The sequence below is a fragment of the Centruroides sculpturatus genome, unplaced genomic scaffold, assembly GCF_000671375.1.
Source record: "Centruroides sculpturatus isolate CEXI.00-Female unplaced genomic scaffold, Cexi_2.0 scaffold17, whole genome shotgun sequence".
NCBI lineage: Eukaryota > Metazoa > Arthropoda > Arachnida > Scorpiones > Buthidae > Centruroides > Centruroides sculpturatus.
This window is the reverse complement of record NW_019384462.1, coordinates 638,824-658,020: the sequence shown is the minus strand read 5'-3', so window position 1 is coordinate 658,020 and position 19,197 is coordinate 638,824. Positions and strand designations below refer to the sequence as shown.

Sequence of the window (19,197 nt, the reverse complement as noted above, 5' to 3'; positions counted from 1 at the left end):
GTTTATTTCCTATTATTTAAGCAATAAAGTTGTGATTTTTAATGGAAGAAACTTAGAGAATTTATTGTATTTGTCAGCCATACAGTGAAAAAATATAGTAACGTTATAAATCATCATTGATTACATTACAAATTTAAAATGACTATTAATGGAAGATAGATCTAACTCCATTGCATGTTATTCATCTAACTTTATATTTGGTAATATGAATTTGTCTGCCAATATATATGTTGTTGATCTGTCTAATAGTTGAAACATTCTCTTTTTATCAATAGAAAAAATGAAAAATTTTTACAAAGTACAATTTTTGATCCCTATGGAAAATTGGTCTATTGAAATTGTGACTGACAGTTGAAGATTTGAAATAGTTCTTGAATTATTGAAATTCAAAAACTATTTTATTGTAAAAAAAACAATATATTTACATCTTGTTATTGTTGATTCTATGATTAGTTTAAAAAAAGAAAGATTTTGTTTACAAAATAAGAATTACAATATTTTTGAATCTTATTATTATTATTTTTTAAATTTAAAAACTAAGATAATTAATTTAATTTTTCATAGATTATTAATTTTATAAAAACATTTAATTTCATTATTATATTGTTTACAAAAATTTATAATTTATTTGTAAAATTACTAAAAATGTAAAAACGTACATTATGATTACAAAATTAATAATTGTTTTATTGTATTTTTTATTTTTAGATGGCACTGCACTGGTGAATTTGAGCAAACTCTTTCTTATAAAAATGATAAACTTGTGGAATCATCAAGTGGTATTAAAAGTAACCAAATCAATTCTGATTTTCTTTCTTCAGCTATAAAAGAGGTATATTTCTTAAATTTTAAAATAATTATAAATTCAAATATTAAGTAACCTTTTATATGTTGTTCATTTTGTATTATAGATTTAATAATCTTAATTCAAAAATAACTGTTACAGTTTATCACACAATTACACACAACCTTGTACAGTAACAAAAAAAATTTATTAAACTGGAAAGAATATACTAAACTGGAAATTTTTTTTATATTTAAATACATTCAGTGTTTGCATATTTCTGTTCTACTTTTGATAGCATTTGTAAATGTTTGATTTTTGGAACATCAACCTGATGAAGGTCATTAAATATGTCTGAAAAAAGTTTTTTTTTTTGTTGTTGTTGTGTAAGGTTGTGTGTAGATGATTCAGTGGTTTATTATTCTTATTTGTTAAGAATATTTTTTATATTTTTGTTGCTGAAAATGCTCTCCTTTAACAATAAAGACAATTAAATTCAAAAAATATTTATATTTGTTGATTTTAATTACCATGATTATAAGCTTAAATTCCTGTTTCATACAGGATTTAAGCTTACAATCTAGAAATAAGGTGCACCTTAAACTCTGCACCAGATTGACTTATGGGAATGTTTGCAAATTCTTAAATATAAGCTATATATTATTTTTATTAATCTATTATTTTTACTTTTAATTGCTTAGAATATTTAATTAGGGGTGATAAAATTTATTTTTATGAATCCTAAATACCTAGGAGTCTGCTTATTCTGACTTTGAGTTATTCAGATTTATTTGTTTTTTTCTTTTAAGTTATTAACTACATATAATTATTTTAACAGTAAAAACAGTATTCTGAAATGCAATTTATCATTAAAAATACTTTCATGAAATTCAAAATCTACTGATATATCTGTATAAGGAGTAGTGTTTCCAGCTGTTCAGAATTTTTCAAACTATGGAATTTCAATTATTTTTTAAAAGTTGTTCTGAAAAATAAATGAGGGGTTGTGTTTTTGTTTTAGCTTGTCCATTTTTTATCTTGAGAAGTTGGCATCCCTAATTATAATTCAAATTAGTTTCATTCCTGCTAGGTTGTGTTTTTTGCAATTCATTTTTCTTTCTTTTTACACTGTGGGCACTAAAAGGACTTGTTTTAATTGTACTCTTTGTGGGGCAGCAGGGTAGTGAGGGACAGGAACTGAGATATCAAGGATAGACTGACTACCCATGAAAAATTTCTGGGATTGCTTACCTAGATTTGATCCTGGTTTTCCAGAATGGTAGACTGACATCTTAATTAATCTGTCTTGGCCATCTAGTTGTCTCATCAAGGAAAGGAAAAAATTGTCATAATCATCAAGGAAAGGAAAAAATGTTCCCAAGTTTGTAGAAAAGAGATTTTCTTTTGCTCGTCACTTTTTTCAAGTTTGTGTTTTTCATACTGTTCAGAATGCCAACTGGATGACTGAGGCATCAGTCTACCACTATGAAAGATTTAGGATTGAATCTCGGTGGGTTGAAAAATCCCAGAGATTTTTAGCAGTTGGTCTGACCCATATATGTTGGGCTCTGTCCCTCATTATCCAGTTACTCCATGGTGGGTCTGGCTGAACTAATGATGGGCCTGAAAAAAGGCTCTTTTAATGCCTACAGGATAGAAAGAGAGAGGGAGTCAACTTCATATATCCACAAGTTCACACAGTTCACAAATGTTTATAATAACAAATAAAATTTACATACACTTACAATGTTTACAAGAACTACAAATGACAATGTTTAAGATTTACAAAGTAGATCTTCACACACAAAATAAATTAGAGTCCAAAAGTCAATTAATCCACTACAGGTCCATCGAAAAGGGCACCTTGTGACGTATTCCTCAGCTGGAGTTTGATGTATATTCCTTCAGATGTTCATTACAGCACAGTGAGATGAAACCGTCTTCTTCAGCAAGGTCGTTTGACCAACTAACTTGACTTAGACAAGCTTAGGCAAACAGACAAACTTTGGCATACATCGGTGAAGTCAGACCAACTTAGATCAACTTAGCTCTCCTGCCTAAACCCAATCTTTTTATACGGATTGAAGAAAACGCTGATCGACCAATCAGTGTTTCGTAGCGCTATTGGACATCTGCCGATCGTATGATGATCTCTGTAGTTTTGGATCCATGATCGCTGGCCAATCAGTGATCATGGATTCAAAACTACTGGTCGTTTCTTGATCTGAGTTTCTACAGCATTGACCGTTACTCATTTGAAAAGAAAAAGGGCGGGAAATGTACATCCAGGCAATTCCATTCCGACAGAGGGTAAAAAAAAATGTTCAGAATTTCTTGCTCTAAAAGGTAGCAGCTTTAATACAGAGCCAGTACCAGCCGATATACAGAGCTTTGTATACAAGCACTATCAAAGATTGTTGTTGGTCAAAAAATTATTAAAATTATAATATATACATTAAAAGTCTTTTATTATTATTTTTAATATTTCATCAAAAAATGTAGTCCTAATGTTGACCAGAGAGAATGGTACAGGGAATCTTCATTTAATGAGTATTCATTATCCAAGCCCCCATAGTTACATGGTCAAAAAATTATGGAACAACACTTAAAAATTCCCCTTGCTTACAAGGTTTCCTAGGCAGATGGTAACTTCCTCTTTATCTACATGTGCATTGATACATATCACCGTACACAAGATGCGTTATTGCGCATTTGTCATTTCAGTTTTGGTTCTGGCCGGTTTTTCTCTTCTGTTTTCTGATTTTCTAATTGTATAAATTTATATCTTATTGCTTCTCTACTTAAATATACTATTATTTTTAACATATTCAGTTTTATTTCAGTTTTTGTAAAAGATCTCTTTATTATTGGTGTATTTTTATACTTTCTTTAAAGTTTGTTTTCTAAAATGATTATTATAAAAATAAAAATAAAAATTTGATTATTATATTACTTTAAAGTATGTAATTCTGAATATGTATAGTTTCAATGTATTCGTAATAATAGTTTTTTTCTCGCAGACATATACATTACATGGTGTATATAAGTCTCGTACATTACAAAAATCTCATTTATCAAATAATGTTAAGAAAAGACCAATATCTCTTCTGCTCGAGGTTAAATCTGGAGTTAAGATCAGGAAATCAAAGGTATTTCAGGTATACAAGAGTTTAATAAAAATATTTTTGTTAAAAAGTTCCCTGTAATATCTTCATAAATGTCCACTAAAATGACTCACTGCTAATTGTGTGTAATGGAAAACTTGGTGTGAAAAATTATTGTTTGAAGAAAATAACAATGTGCATGTCATATTTTAAAGTAATATTGTCTTTAATGTTATATATTAATTAATGACTGTTTAAAATTAAATAATAATAATTCAGTAAAACTGCATGATAAATTCAATTAAAAACAGTAGTGTGAATAATCAAATCATTTGATTATTTATGTACAGGGTGTACATAAAAGATCTTTGCAACTTTATGCATTAATAAGAATTTTAAGTCTACCTTCACAAAAGTTCCAGATAGATTTCATTTAAAAAAGATATTCAAAAATGTTCATATATGGCATTCTTGGTCATGAGCATTTCACAATAGGTACTGATTAGCTGGATTAACAGAATTTACTCAGTAGCCATGAGTCCTCAAGTGCATTGAGTCATTTATTGAAACAAAATTTAATATTGTGGCTCTAAATAAGTGTGGAACTCTATATAACACACCACTGTCATCAAGATCTATTTTCATGCTTGGTATGAAAGATTTATGACCACAGTAAGTGTTGAATATAAGAAAGGTTATGAGTGACCTAGAGTATCTGATGAAAATATGGAACAAGAGTGAGAGTCATTTCTTCATAGAAGTCAACATGAACAACAGCTGGAGTTAAATGTGTCTCTCACACTGTTCATAAAGTACTGAGGAGTTGTTCACATATATGTTCTTGCACATTTCAAATCCCATAAGAAATCACTCAAGATGATTGGATTTCTCATAGAGATTTTGCAATTACCATGCTTGATTGTTTGGAAGATATCAACAGTTTTCTTAGAAAAAAGTAACTTTTAGTAAGGCTACTTTTCATTTGTTCAGCAAAGTAAATAAATAAAATGTCAGTGTCTGAAGCTTGGAAAAGCTGCATTTCATTTATTAACACATCAGAGACAGTCCCATAGTATGGAGTGTCACACAAAATGATTGGCCCATTTTTTTTTTTATGAACCAACCATAGATTGCTAACATTTACCTTGACATGTTAGAAAACTTTGCCTATCCTCATTTAAGAGTTACAACCTGATATGTTGTTCTAGCAAGATAGCATTTCACCACATTAAGTATTGATTGCTTGTGAATTTCTAAACATACAATTCCCTAATTGATGGGTTGGCATGGTGGTCCCATAACTTGACCACCAAGGTTATTGAACGTAATTGTGATTTCTTAATGTGTGGTTCTGTGAAGGATCATGTCTACAAATCTTGGGTAGCTGATGTGAAAGATTTGAAGGCAAGAATCATTGCTGTGCTTGTTGATGCGCTATACTATACATAGAAAGAACTGCAATATTGCTTGGACAGTGTATTTGTAACTAAGAGCATGTGTTGAATGTTTGTGATTTCAGTATTCCAGAAAAAGCTTTGAAGTATGCTTTATCTTATTCTGTCTATATCATAATTGTAAGTTGTTTAATAAGTTTCCTATGATCAATTTTAGTTGTAAAGATCTTTTATATATCCTGTATAATTTGGGCTTGTTTTCTGTATGATAGTCATAATGTATTGATTAAAAAACAACTATGATTATTGTTGTATTATTTGTTATCACATTATTCATCATCTTTATAATTATTTGTAGATTAGTAAGTCTGATCATTTTAACATTTTATGCTAGTTTTTAAATTATATATAAATTAAGGAACAAAACAGCCAAAGAAAATTTTCAGGTATTATTATAAGAATAAATTATTTTTATGTAACTTATGTCGGATAAATATACAGTAGCTGCTGATCATCATCATCATCATCATAAATAAATTAGAGATTTCTGAATATATAACTGTTTGCTAGTTTTAAATAAAAAGAAAGGATTAATTTAGATATACCTTTTTTAGACATTACTTAATAAAATTTCAAATAATTTCTTACATTATTAAATTATAAAATTACATTAATATTATTCAAAATAATTTTATTTCTTATTTGTTGCATTTAAACTATAATGCAATCTATGGATATATTCTTGAGACATAATCTTGCAAAAGAATGAAAAGCTTTGAAGTCAGTTAAACTAAGGTTGAGTTAGTCAGATGGTTTAATCTGCAAGTCATTTTGTAGTCCTGTGACAGTGAGTATTTGTTAAAAAAATTCCAATTTGGGAGTTTTTAACAAATATTATATCTTAAGGTTTTCTAGGTTTTCTGACAATATAACTGGAAAGGATATTTCCAATTACTATTTGAAGAAAAATATCAAATTATATTCTACTTGCATAGTAATAACAAAAATGTGATATTTTTATAGTATGTGAAAAATTTTAAATGTTTAATTCTTAAGTAAATAGGTTAGTAATACATATTCTCTGATACTTTTATATCAAAGAATACATTGTTTGTACATATAAGTTTCATACTACTATAGAATGATTCATAATAATTGCACTCTTCACGGTTGGTCAGCTAAATTGCTTTAAAATGCAATTTTAAAGCAATTTAACTGATGGTTTATCTGGAAGACCATATCATTCTTCAAAAATCATCTGAATGATACTTTTTGTTATATTAATGATAATTTGACAAGCATTTTTTTATAACTAATCACAGGCTTGATAAATGTTTTGCAAGTAGAATTGCATGAGTAATTTCCTAAATATGGAGAACATTAAATCTAACTGTGATATACAAGTATATTTTTTCTACACCTTGGTACTTGTAAATATTAAATCTTCTAAAAAGTTATTTATATAAGATATTTACAATGTATTGCATATATTAGAGGTATAAATAATCTACATATAATTTCTATAAGTAATATAATTTCTCAGTTTTAATTTGTTTAATGTTTTATGATTTTAATTTGAATGAATACTTTCTTCTAGTTTATTAGCCTGTTGATGACTGAAATCAACTGGAATTATTTTTTACAAAATAAATTTTGCTGGAATAAGAAAGGAATTTTATTGACTAATGTATTAAATAGTAAATTAATTTATTACAAATGAGTAATTTCAAGAAAGATGCATTGCTAATAAAGAAATGGCTGATGTTTGAGTTCTTAATTGCTTAACTTCTCAAAATTTTCATCGTTATGGAAAATAAACTACCAAATTTGATTAGATCAGGTTTTGATAAAATTTATCATCAGTTCTGTTGTTATGAAAAGACATTCTAATTAAATAAATTCATTTTGACTATAGTAATTTTAAAAAAATATATAATATGGATTTTAATTGCTATTTTATAAGTAATCTTGTTCCAAGCAAAACTTAAACAATATTCCATTGATTATATATGTATTTTCCATCAGAATAATTTTTTGGTATAATTATAAAAAGTTATAAAACTTACCATCATTATAAATAAATAAATTCTAATAAATTGGTCATGAGGTTAGAGAATGATCTGATCTCAAGTTTTTGGGCTAGACCTGATCATCCTTATGAGGATGGATAGGTTCTGATAGAAAACATTTTTTAATAAAAAGTTAGTTTCTTGAAATTAGCAAAATTTATTTATTTAGTCTTTGTATACTATAATATTTGAATATTATATTATTGAATAACTTTTATATTCTTTTAGAATTTTTTTCTTTTCATAAATGCTTGATGATTTGCTTAAAATAGTGGTTCTTAAATTTTTTTTTTTGCACTATGGCCTCCTGACAACAGTTACAACTTGTGGACTGCAGTATAGTTATCACAACCTATAATTTTCAGATTTAATATTTTGTGTATGATAATTTTCGGTTAAAGTTTACCTAGGGAACCCCAATGGCAGTGCTTTGGTTAGGTTAGGTTAGATTAACTATATTTTTAATAGACGTTTTTTTTTATTTATTTATTTATTTATTTTGTTCAAGAACTACCGCGAATCAATAACTAGTGATGTTTGGCACTCGGCAGCCTGCTGACGGCACCCCTCCGGGAGGAGTTTGTCGGCACCACGAACAGTTGGAAGTGCCGCCATTGGAGTTACCTAAGTACTTTGACCTAATTTTCATATATTGAAAGAATTGGTATTTTTATTTAATTTACATAATAGTATACAAAGAAAAGGTTTAAAAAAACTTTAAAAATGATTAAGAAAGAAAATTACTGTATATGGAACTTGTAAAATAACCTAAGCTCTATATTTGATATTTATCTAATGTGATGGATATGCCTGAGTACTACTGTATAATAAATCTGTATCTGGTTTTATATCTGATATTGCAATTTTCAGATTATTTTCTAATGATACTGCTGATAAACAAGATATATACTTATTAGAAAATTCTTGAGAATTCCGTAATCCTGTGTCTGCAGGTGTATAGGAATGCTATCAATAATTCAACAATCCAAAACTACAGTTTAATTATCTTTATTTTGGTTGATTACATATATAACTAGATGCATTTTTGGCCAACTTACTTTTACAGCCCCTCANTTAATTAAAATAAACAAGCAAGCGTGCTACAGCTTCAACCACATCGTCGCTTCCCAGTAGGCGGGATCGTGGTCAAACACTTGCCTGGTTTAATGTAAAAAAACACAAAAAATAGGTATATTTATTTTTTTGAAGAAAATAAAACATAACCGAGAATCAAACATATTTATTAGACAATTTTAAAATATTTAATAGTGAGACATCTTTGTTTTACAGAACTAAGTGCATCAAAATTGATCTCGACTGATGATGTCGCTACACGCAAACAGTTTTCCAAATGAACATCAGTAATTCGATTTCACTTGTGATTTGATGTACTTCATGCGACTAAAAGTTGTTCACACGCATAAGTGTTTCCACATAGCGAAACCATCGACAGAGCATGTTTGTAAAACGCAGGATATTTATCCTTGTCCAAATACGTTTCATAGAACTCTTCCAAACCTTCTTAACTCTTCTAATGTTCATTTGGTGATATGAACAATAAAGTTAACATTTATGTTCATTTGACCTAGCTCCATGGGCCACATGTTGGCCACCCCTGTTCTAAATTATGTGAATTTATAAGAAACTGTATTCAAATAAGCAATTATTTGTTGTGACATCATCACAATGCCAGGCTGCAATTTTTAATCCTATTTTTAATTTAAAGTATATGCTCTTCATATCATATTAGTAGTGTCTTGCCGTGTACATCATACTTTTACTGTTAGTAATAGTCATGCTAGTCATCTAACTCCTTTCAGGAGAAAATTTTTGAATTGAAGTACGTGACTTCCAGTCGAAACTGGAAGATCATATATAGTTAACCAGGGCCTCCTGACCCTAAGCTTTCTATATCTAGTCTTGACTTTCATCTAGCTAACTCTGTTCTCAAAATTAAGGAAGGACAGACAGTTGGACAACAGTGGGAATTTATAGGTCTACAATTTTTTCAAATTGCAGCCTAATGAAAGTTTTTAATATTGCATAAAATAATTTTTTTAAGAAGCTACAAATTTTAGCACTTATAAAATGTTTGAAGCCTTTTTCAAACTCATTTAAATTAATGTTATTTTTTTACATTATGTCTTCTATATTTTCAAATTCTCTTTATTTCAGCATTGAATTAATTTTAGAGAACAAGAAACAGTCTGAGAGAATAAATTAGGAGGATATGAAGAATGGTTTAACTCTGCAAACTCATGTTTTACTAAAATAATCTTTCAATCATTGATGCAGAATTATGCTGTGCAGTGTCATGTAGATGGAATCAGTTCTTTTCATTATCAAAATTTTTAAGCATTTGTTTATTTATTTACTTACATTATGGTTGTCATTTCATTATTAGAAGAGTCATTTGATTATCAGATTCTATTCTATCAACTTATGAACCTTGAATGTTTCTAGTGTTTGAACTGCTTTTAGCTGTCTACAGCATTTGTATTTTCAAGATATAGTTGCTATATAGCTATTGCAAAGTAATTTAAAAACATATGAGTAATAAAGAGCATTTTTATCATAAACTTGTTTTTACCAGTTTTTATATTTTCAATGACAAGTAACATAATACAAAATCTCTAATGCATGAAAACAATGAATGAGTTTATAGAACTGTTAATAATTAAATTAGTTAATGGTTATAGATATATTAAACCTTGTTCACATACACTTTTAAGATGTGTATAACAAACTTAATTTTAAAATTTATCATTTTGTATAATAATTTTTAGGAAGATATTTAAACAGACTCTCTTTCCATATATGTTAATTAATGTACACATACAAACAATAACCGTAACTTAACACCAGCACACTTTAATTCAACTTCGACAAATGCTTCAAACTAATGATAGATTTACTTCAGATCTATAAAGCTTAACCTTCTATTTTGGAATACAGTACCTGCAAATGTTACAAAATTTAATAATAAATTAGAATGTTAAGCTTTATAGACCTGAAGCAGATCTATTACTAGATTGAAACCATTTGTCAAAGTTGATTTAAAGTGTGCTGGTGTTAAATTAAGATTATTGTTATACTTGTATATGAACAATTAATCCAGCTTTTGTGAACAATTGGTAGTCAAATATAATTTTTGTTTTTATTTTTGCTATTAATTATAACAGTTTGTATTATTTGTTTTTTTGTGATGTAAAATATTTCACATTTGAATAAAAATATTTCAGCTATTAAATTGAAATATTTTACATTAAGATGCATATTAAATTGACAAGTAATTGAAAATAAATTTGTTAAGTAAAACTTAATTCTAGAAATTCAATTTTGCATTATTTATAGAAAATTATTTTTTAAATAAAAATGTTTTATAAAAATCTAATTAATGTTTAAGTGTGTTAGATTAATTGAACTATTTAAAATATCAATAATTATAAATAATATTAACCATAAATTAATTATAACATTTTTGTAATAATAGGAAGATGAGATGTTACATACGTCAGCAGAAAACATAAAGGATATAAAAGTTACCACTAGTTCCAGTGGAATATCATCTACAGTCAAGCCAACTTCACATTATTCAGAAAATATTCAGGTTTCTGATACAAAAGATAGTAAACTGTAAGTGGTTGTAGATTTTCATTGATTAGTCCTTGTGCATCAGCCAAATTTTTTTATACTTTATGGTCTTGTTTTATTTTTATTTATAACTTATATTCATTTGAATAAAAAAAAAATATCTCTATTCTCTTATAGAAAACAATTAATTTTACTTACAAATGTGACTGTAAATGTTTTACAAAAATATTTTGAAATTTGACATTATACTCTGATACTCTGATATCTTTTTGTTTTATATGAATTTGATATCTTAACAATAATAAAAACATTCACTTGTTGAAAATATATTTAACATTATAGAATATTTAATACTTTTAGTTACATAATCAAAGAAAATGTTAATTTTGAAAATAAATATATAATATGTACAATAATCATAATTTGTAAACAAAGTAATCTTGCATTATCAATATTATTACTAGGAAGAAAATTTAGATAATTTCCCTGCAATGTGTTGCTGACTACTGGAAATTTCCTTTGAATCCCAGTTAGTCACAGTAAAACAATTATTGATATTGTATCACTCTATAGCATATTAATCCATAATATGATTATCTTTAAAATATAATAATAGTAAATAAAATATAACTGGTCAGAGAATAAATGTTTAGCTGGTACAGGTATGGAGAGAACACTGCTTTATTATAATAGGTAAATTTGTTTTGAAATTATAGAAAACAATCTTATTATTTCTTTCTTTATAAATAATGAAATATGAAATAAATTAAGTTTATTAATACTTTAAATATGAAAAGTTATATAATTACATAACTATATAATTTATAAATTGATAATGCAAAAAGTTTTCAAAATTATCTATTATTATAAAATGTGAATTAAGTAATAACAACACTTCATTATTTATGAGGCTATTGTATGAATAGGCTTATAAATAATGAAGTGTATATAAATATTACTTTTAAAGAACTAAGAAATGATTTTGAAGTATTGGCAGAGAAAATAAATTTGTAATGAAATCTGCAAAGTAGATAAATTTTCTCCTGACTTATAACTTATTTCTTAAATTTTTATATGGAATTTACATTCTAAATTAGTGATTTCTCTGATAATTTTGGAATATGAGTTTGGGATGAGTTATTTTCTATAATAAATTTACACTAATATCAGTTTGACTTTAATTTAAACTTTTTAAAATTATAAGGAAATTTATTTGATTAGCAGATAAAGTAAATGTATTTCATTTCAAAATAATTTGAAATGAAATACATTTGAAAATTTGAAATGAAATAATTTGAAATGAAAATAATTTGAAATGAAATACATTTTAAAAAATAATTTGAAATGAAATACATTTGAAAATAATTTGAAATGAAATACAAGATTGTGCAAGATTGTGCAAATACAAGATTGTGATTAATGCAAAATATATTTAAAATATATTTTGCATTAATAGAGTACTATTAACTGATTGTTTATGATGTAAAATTTATTTTTCAGTGAAGGAACACATAGAGAAGTACAGTTGTCAGAAAATTCTAATGATGCTAGTCATACTGTTAATCAGGAAAGTGAATTAAAGTCTAAAGAAATAAAGAGTGAAGAAAATAAAGAATGGTAATACAAGTTTTGTAATTTTTAAAATTTATATCAAATACGTTTTAAAATGTATTTTGTAATAATGAATCAAAATCAAAAAATAAGCATTAAAATTTTATAAATAAAATATATAATTATATAGAATAAAGTGAAAAACAATCCAGTGAGATTTTCAACAGTTTTATGATGTGATTTGATATGTGATTTTAAACATTATTATAATTAAGATTAAAATATAAATGAATATTTATAACTTTTAATAATGATTTATTAATACATAGAAAAATAATAATGACATTTATTATATTTAATTAGGGGTGATAAATCTAAATTATCTAGTGATGATAAAGTAACAAATCATCCTGAAGAGCATGGAGATGATAAAATGATCAACAAAGTCAATGATGATATATTAGAGAAGAATGAAAATATTTCTAAAGAGAATGAAGTTGTTGAAACTCCTCAACATGCTCATTCAGAAGTAATGCCTTCATTTGATGAATGGAAGAAAATGATGTTAGCAGAACAAGAGAAAGATGGTAATTTATTAGATTATTTCACTAATATTGTATTTTATTAAGTTTAACTATTTGTTTTTCTTTTCGTGAATCACTCGTTCAGGCATTTTAAATTCTCATTTTAATTCTTCATTATTTAATTATTTTGGAACTTTCCTATAGTTATTTGATAATATAGTTAATTGTGTTTTTATATTATTGTCCTTAATAAATGATTTTAATATATTATTAATAAGAAACAAAATTTTTAAATATTTATGTTTCTGTTTTATAAGATTTGCAAATTTCTTAAAATAACAACTACAGTAGAACCTCGATTATCCGCCCCCCGATCAACCGACCCCTCGGTTAACCGACCGTCCTAGTCGGCAAATTTCAAATGTCCGCTAGTGATGTGGCGCTACAATAGCGATGATTATTATTTTAAAAAATTTTTGTTAGCCTTAACATCGATGAAAATTCAACGCAAAATAGGTTAATAGCGATATACTAATATACTAATTACATGGGATATAATAATATACTACACTAATAATGGATTTTTTCATACTTTTCGGTTATCCGACTTTTCAATTATCCGACCAACCCCAGTCCCCAATTAGGGCGGATAATCGAGGTTCTACTGTACCATGTATTTTTCCCACTTACATTAGCCTTCAAAAAACTGCTGTGGAAAATTATTGTTTTGTGCATGCAATCGTGTACAAGTTTTCTTTTATTGTAATTTGATTACATGTGTAACACAGTGATTTTCTGCTTTGGCATCATTTTCAGTGACCTGACATTATCAAAAAAATGACACCATGGAAGTATCTCACAATTACCTTGAGAGGTAGACATGATATTATGGACATTTGTTGGCTGTGCATGACAAAATGACCTGTAGTTTGTAAGTCACTACAACCTTGATTACTTGTTTCTGTAAGATAGCCTGGGATGATATGACCTTCAGTAATTTAAATGTTTTCTTGGGTTCATTTCATGCCTGAAAAATACAGAAAAATCATTTTCTGGTCCTTCTGAGAAACATTGCAGTCATCCTGTCATTTATTTTCAGTTGAACTTGTTTCACATCTGTCCACACTATTTCAAAGTTTGACGGGGTTCCTGTGGAGCCCACTTAAGGCCATTGTTCTATAAACAAAACAATATCTCATAAACTGAACAACATGTGATGTTGTAGCTTGGCATGTACAGAGAAGACATTACAGGATTTTTGAGAATTGTCAAATTTGAAAAATTGCAATTACATGCAGTGTAATTATGTGCGAAAAGCCAGGAAAGTTGATGCCTTATGCATGCAGTCCTATAAAAAAACCTGCAGGTGATCATGGGTTAATCATTCCTGAATTTTATACCTACATTATGACTCCTCCCTCTTTAGAGATATACAAGATATTTTTCTGGGAATAAATTAAAGGTATGAGCAGGTCATGAGAGCACTTTTATTCAGTTTGCTCTTAACTGGTTTCTAGTTTTACTTGTGTAAGAAGAACTAGCATTATCCAATTTTGCACATACAACTACAATCACTAAAAGCCACCATGAAGAGGAGATTAATGTTGTAATAAAATTCAAATTTAATTTTTTGAAGAATTAAAATTAACAAAGTGTGAAATTTTCACAGAGTATTATGGAGTTAGGGATGTGTGTGTGTGTTTAAGGAATGGGAATTTTGCATAGTCAATACCACCATGAATTCTCAAGTGTACCAAGAAATTCTTGAAGCATTTGTAATGTAGTAATCAGAAAACTGAAAGTGACAGATTTGTTTCTCAGCATGATCTCACTTTTTCACATCAGCATCAACACTGCTTGAGTTTATGGCAAAGAAACAACCTAGCCTGCAAATTTCCAATATGCAAATCCATAGATAATTTGTAGAATATTGCAAAGAAGAAACTGAATGAACTGAAATCACAGGCATTGCAGAACCTAAAAGACAAAAAGTATGTCTTGCTTGGAGCCTCATGATGTCTGATGACTGACATCAACTCATAGAACATATGCCTCAAAGAAGAATACATGCTATAATTAATTCCAAGGGAATCGCTACTAAAAACTGACTTTATTCAAATACAACATTGCTTGAAATAAAACAGTTTCCATCTTTTTTGCATTCTTATTCTAATGCAAAATTGCATATTCTATTTTTTTTTTATTTATTAAGGCAGCGCTGTCCAACTTATCATAGCCCGCGGGCCATATTTTCTTCACCAAACATTTCGGGGGCCAAGAAGGTTGATAAACCACATAACATTTGCATAGTGCTACGGTTCAGTAAGCACTAATTGGTCAGCGAGTCCGATGTTGACACTATAAAAAGGCAACAGTTCGACACACCGGATATACGTCACTCTCGTCTAAAAGTTCGACTTGGGAATTTTTTTGTTCAATAATAAATGTGAATTCTTCTTCCTGGAAAAAATAAGACATTCCCTGAAAATAAGACCTAGCGCATTTTTCAGAGCAAAAATTAATATAAGACACTGTCTTATTTTCGGGGAAACACGGTAGTAAAATAATTTTAATATTAATAATAATAATTTAGTAACAAATTTATTCATAGTAAAATGTACTCGCGGGCCGTAAAAATTATTTGGCGGGCCGTATACGGCCCGCGGGCCGCCAGTTGGACAGCGCTGTATTAAGGAATAGTATTATTCTTTTAAAGTGATTTATTTAATTTTTCAAAAGATTAATTTGCATGTTGTTATGTCATTATGTGCCTTTATATGGTGGCTTGTAGTGCAAGTAGTCATATTTTCAGAAATAATTATTTATCTACCATATTTCTGCAGGAAATGCTTGACAACATATAAGTTTTTATAATAATCTAACTTTTTGACCACTATTTGTGTATGTATAAAAAGTTCAGAACTTAGTAAAATTTATGATCCATCAGCTACCACACTAGATATTGAGAAGAACTATTTATGATCCACTTGAAAGCCTACTTAAAACTAAGTAAGCTTTCAAGTGAATTATGAATTCTATTGGTATCTTTTCTCTTTAGAAATTTCATCATTCAGTAGATTGAAAAACATTGAATTAAACATTTCTGAATTTATAAAACAATATTCTATACATATAAAATAAACTAGATATTAGAAATATGATTTGAATTTCACTTGATTTTTCTCATTATGTTTTTAAACCATTTTATATTTTTCTGTTCTGTCTTTATTATTTATAGATTTTTAAGATAAATTTCTTTAGATTTATTAGTCTAAAAATTAATACATTTATAATTAAGTAAATTTTTGATATTTTTTCTGATCTTTCTTTCTATGTCTACATTTAATTTAGATTTCTAGTAAATATTAAAAACATAAACAATAGTATGTTAAAAAGTTGCATATAAATTAATCCAAGCATTAATATAAAATCAAAATAATAAAAAATACTTCTAATTTTTATTTTATTAAAAAATACATATTATTATTTAGAAATCATAAAAAAAATTGACACACACACATATATTTATAATGATACAATTTTTGTAGGTAATAAAATTCAACCATTAGCTTCAGTTAGTGGAAAGAAGATTATTAGTCACAAAAGAAGACACAATTATGCATCGTATGAATGTGGTGCAAAAATTGTTGCCGTTAATACCGAAGCTGAAGGCACTAATCATATATTGAATGAAATGGTAGATGAATATATGCTGAATCCTTGCAAAGTAAAAATCTGGTTTGTTATAGAATTGTGTGAATCAATCCAAGTTTCACAGGTAGGTAAATGTATTTATATATGTGTGTGTTTGTGTGTATTTGCATATTTATGTACATGAATAAATTTGAAAATATGAATTTCAAAATTTTAAATGTATGTATAGATTTTTTTAATTTTTTACAGTTTAAAGTTAAATATATACAGTATAAATAGATTTTGAAATTCAGAATATTTTTAAATATAATTATATTTACATTTTTTTTTATTGTTAACATGTGACAAATATGTAATGTGTCTGATTATATCTGAGAAAGTATTTGATAATGATTTTAATACATATTAGAATTCTGAATTTAAATTTAACAATGACTTATAAAATACTTACAGTTCAAAATAGGGGAAGATCCATTATCTGATATAAATTATAATACCAAATTGCTAAAGTTGTTTTTCAACTTTAGCAATTTGTGACATCATTTAAATATTTCAAATTTATCAACTACTGTAGAATTGATTGGTTTTCAGATGGTTTATGGTTTGAATCGTCAGTCACCATATTTTATAAAATCATTATTTACATTTAGAATTTTAAATCTGTAAAAAATAAAGTTAGTTTTAAAATATATTAAAAGACAGAAGTCTCATTGAATGACTAAAGGATGGTCCATATTTTGTGAGAATGTAAAAGAGAAGAGAAAATACACTAAATGGATTTAGTTTGCAATATTTCATGCATTACTACTGACACCTCTGTTCTTTTTTGGTTAGTAAGAAAAGTGAACAAAAGTACTATTTTTTTTCTTTGTTGATAGTTCACAGTTTTTTGCATTCTTCAACATAGAGATTGATAAAATTAGAATTAGAGTAGAATTATCTTCAGTGAATCATAATTTATCATTTATATACCTTAAGTTAATCAAAACCGAATAGTTATTATCTTTACATATTTACATATTTATTATATTTAAAGCTTATTTAAAATATCAAAAATGCAGGTTGGGATCATCATCCTTAATTTTTTTTATAAGGCTATAATATTTTCTGCTCTCTTTTTTTTAATTAATTAATTGCATGTACGGAAAATATTATAGCCTTATAAAAAATTTAAGGATGATGATCCCAAAGTGTATTTTTGATATTTTTATGATTCAGATTCAATTAATTGCATGTACTTTCATATATTAATATGAAAGTACATGCAATTAATTCCATTGAATCTGAGTCATAAGAACTTTACAACTCAGGTATGCTTTCAAAATATACTTTTGGTTATAGCTAGAGGTATTTAAACTGAAGTTACCAAAAATGTGTGCATTTCTCATTTTTTGTTTTTAAAGTATGAATACTTATGGAATGAGAATTATAGAAAAGAGAAGACATTCTACTGTCTTTTTCTATTTTCACTATGTATGAACAGGCCTTAATGCTTGTAATTAATATATATATATATATATTTTGTGCTCACTTTGGAAACTAATTTTAGAATATATTTGGATATACAGGACTTTATGCAAAGTTTTATTTTTAACTTTTTTGTTTATTATTGTTCTGATTTAGTTTACTTTTGTCTGACCTTTCTTCTGATACTTGCTATTAATAAAATGAAGTGGATGCTAACAGTGAAAGATAATGATTAATAAATAAATAAATACATTTATAATTTAAACAAGAAGACAAAATGTAAAAAAAATTATAGATAACACTTGAGAATTTTATTGAAATTAAGTTTTTCAATTCAAATTTTAGATTTAAATTTTTGAACTTTTCAAATTTCAATAACTATGATATTAATTTTATCCAAATTATTTTATAGATTGAATTAGCAAACTTTGAACTGTTTTCATCATCTCCTAAAGAATTTTCTGTATCTTGGAGTGATCGATTTCCAACACGTGAATGGACTTCTTTAGGCACTATCACTGTTGAAGATCAACGAACTCTGCAAGGTTTTAATTTACAGCATCAAGGATATGGAAAGTTTATTAAGGTAATAACATGCAATTAATATCTGCATCTTAATATAGTTATTTAATCATTTTCAATGTCATTATGTGCCTTTATATGGTGGCTTGTAGTGCAAGTAGTCATATTTTCAGAAATAATTATTTATCTACCATATTTCTGCAGGAAATGCTTGACAACATATAAGTTTTTATAATAATCTAACTTTTTGACCACTATTTGTGTATGTATAAAAAGTTCAGAACTTAGTAAAATTTATGATCCATCAGCTACCNTATTAATATAGATATTTTGTAATTAAAGCAGTGTTTTTCAACCTTTTTCTAATCACAGATCAGTAAAATTATGGATAATTTTATATGGACCAAGTAATTATATGAGAATGTGAATTATGCTTATTTATTATATTTATATACGCTTATCTAGTTACTCTAAATTACTATTTAAATGTCAACTGTAATCAACTGTGCCAGCTTCATTATAGTCAAATATTTT

At 27.0% G+C, this 19,197-nt stretch overlaps 1 protein-coding gene across 4 annotated transcripts in view; it reads left to right on the top strand.

The window, feature by feature from the left end:
* Positions 1-703: 703 nt before the first annotated feature.
* The window catches only part of LOC111620888 (SUN domain-containing ossification factor-like), a 48,738-nt gene continuing 30,244 nt past the window's right edge, over positions 704-19,197 (top strand). For 2 of the 4 annotated variants that reach the window (XM_023362900.1, XM_023362903.1), the window contains exons 1-6: positions 704-832; positions 10,845-10,987; positions 12,446-12,562; positions 12,860-13,083; positions 16,569-16,798; positions 18,554-18,727. In XM_023362900.1, coding sequence (XP_023218668.1) covers positions 10,854-10,987; positions 12,446-12,562; positions 12,860-13,083; positions 16,569-16,798; positions 18,554-18,727 — 879 coding nt within the window. In that variant the 5' untranslated portion in view covers positions 704-832; positions 10,845-10,853. Of the gene's footprint in view, positions 833-3,804; positions 3,943-10,844; positions 10,988-12,445; positions 12,563-12,859; positions 13,084-16,568; positions 16,799-18,553; positions 18,728-19,197 lie in introns of all 4 variants that reach the window. The other 2 variants (XM_023362902.1, XM_023362901.1) reach the window with 2 other exon arrangements.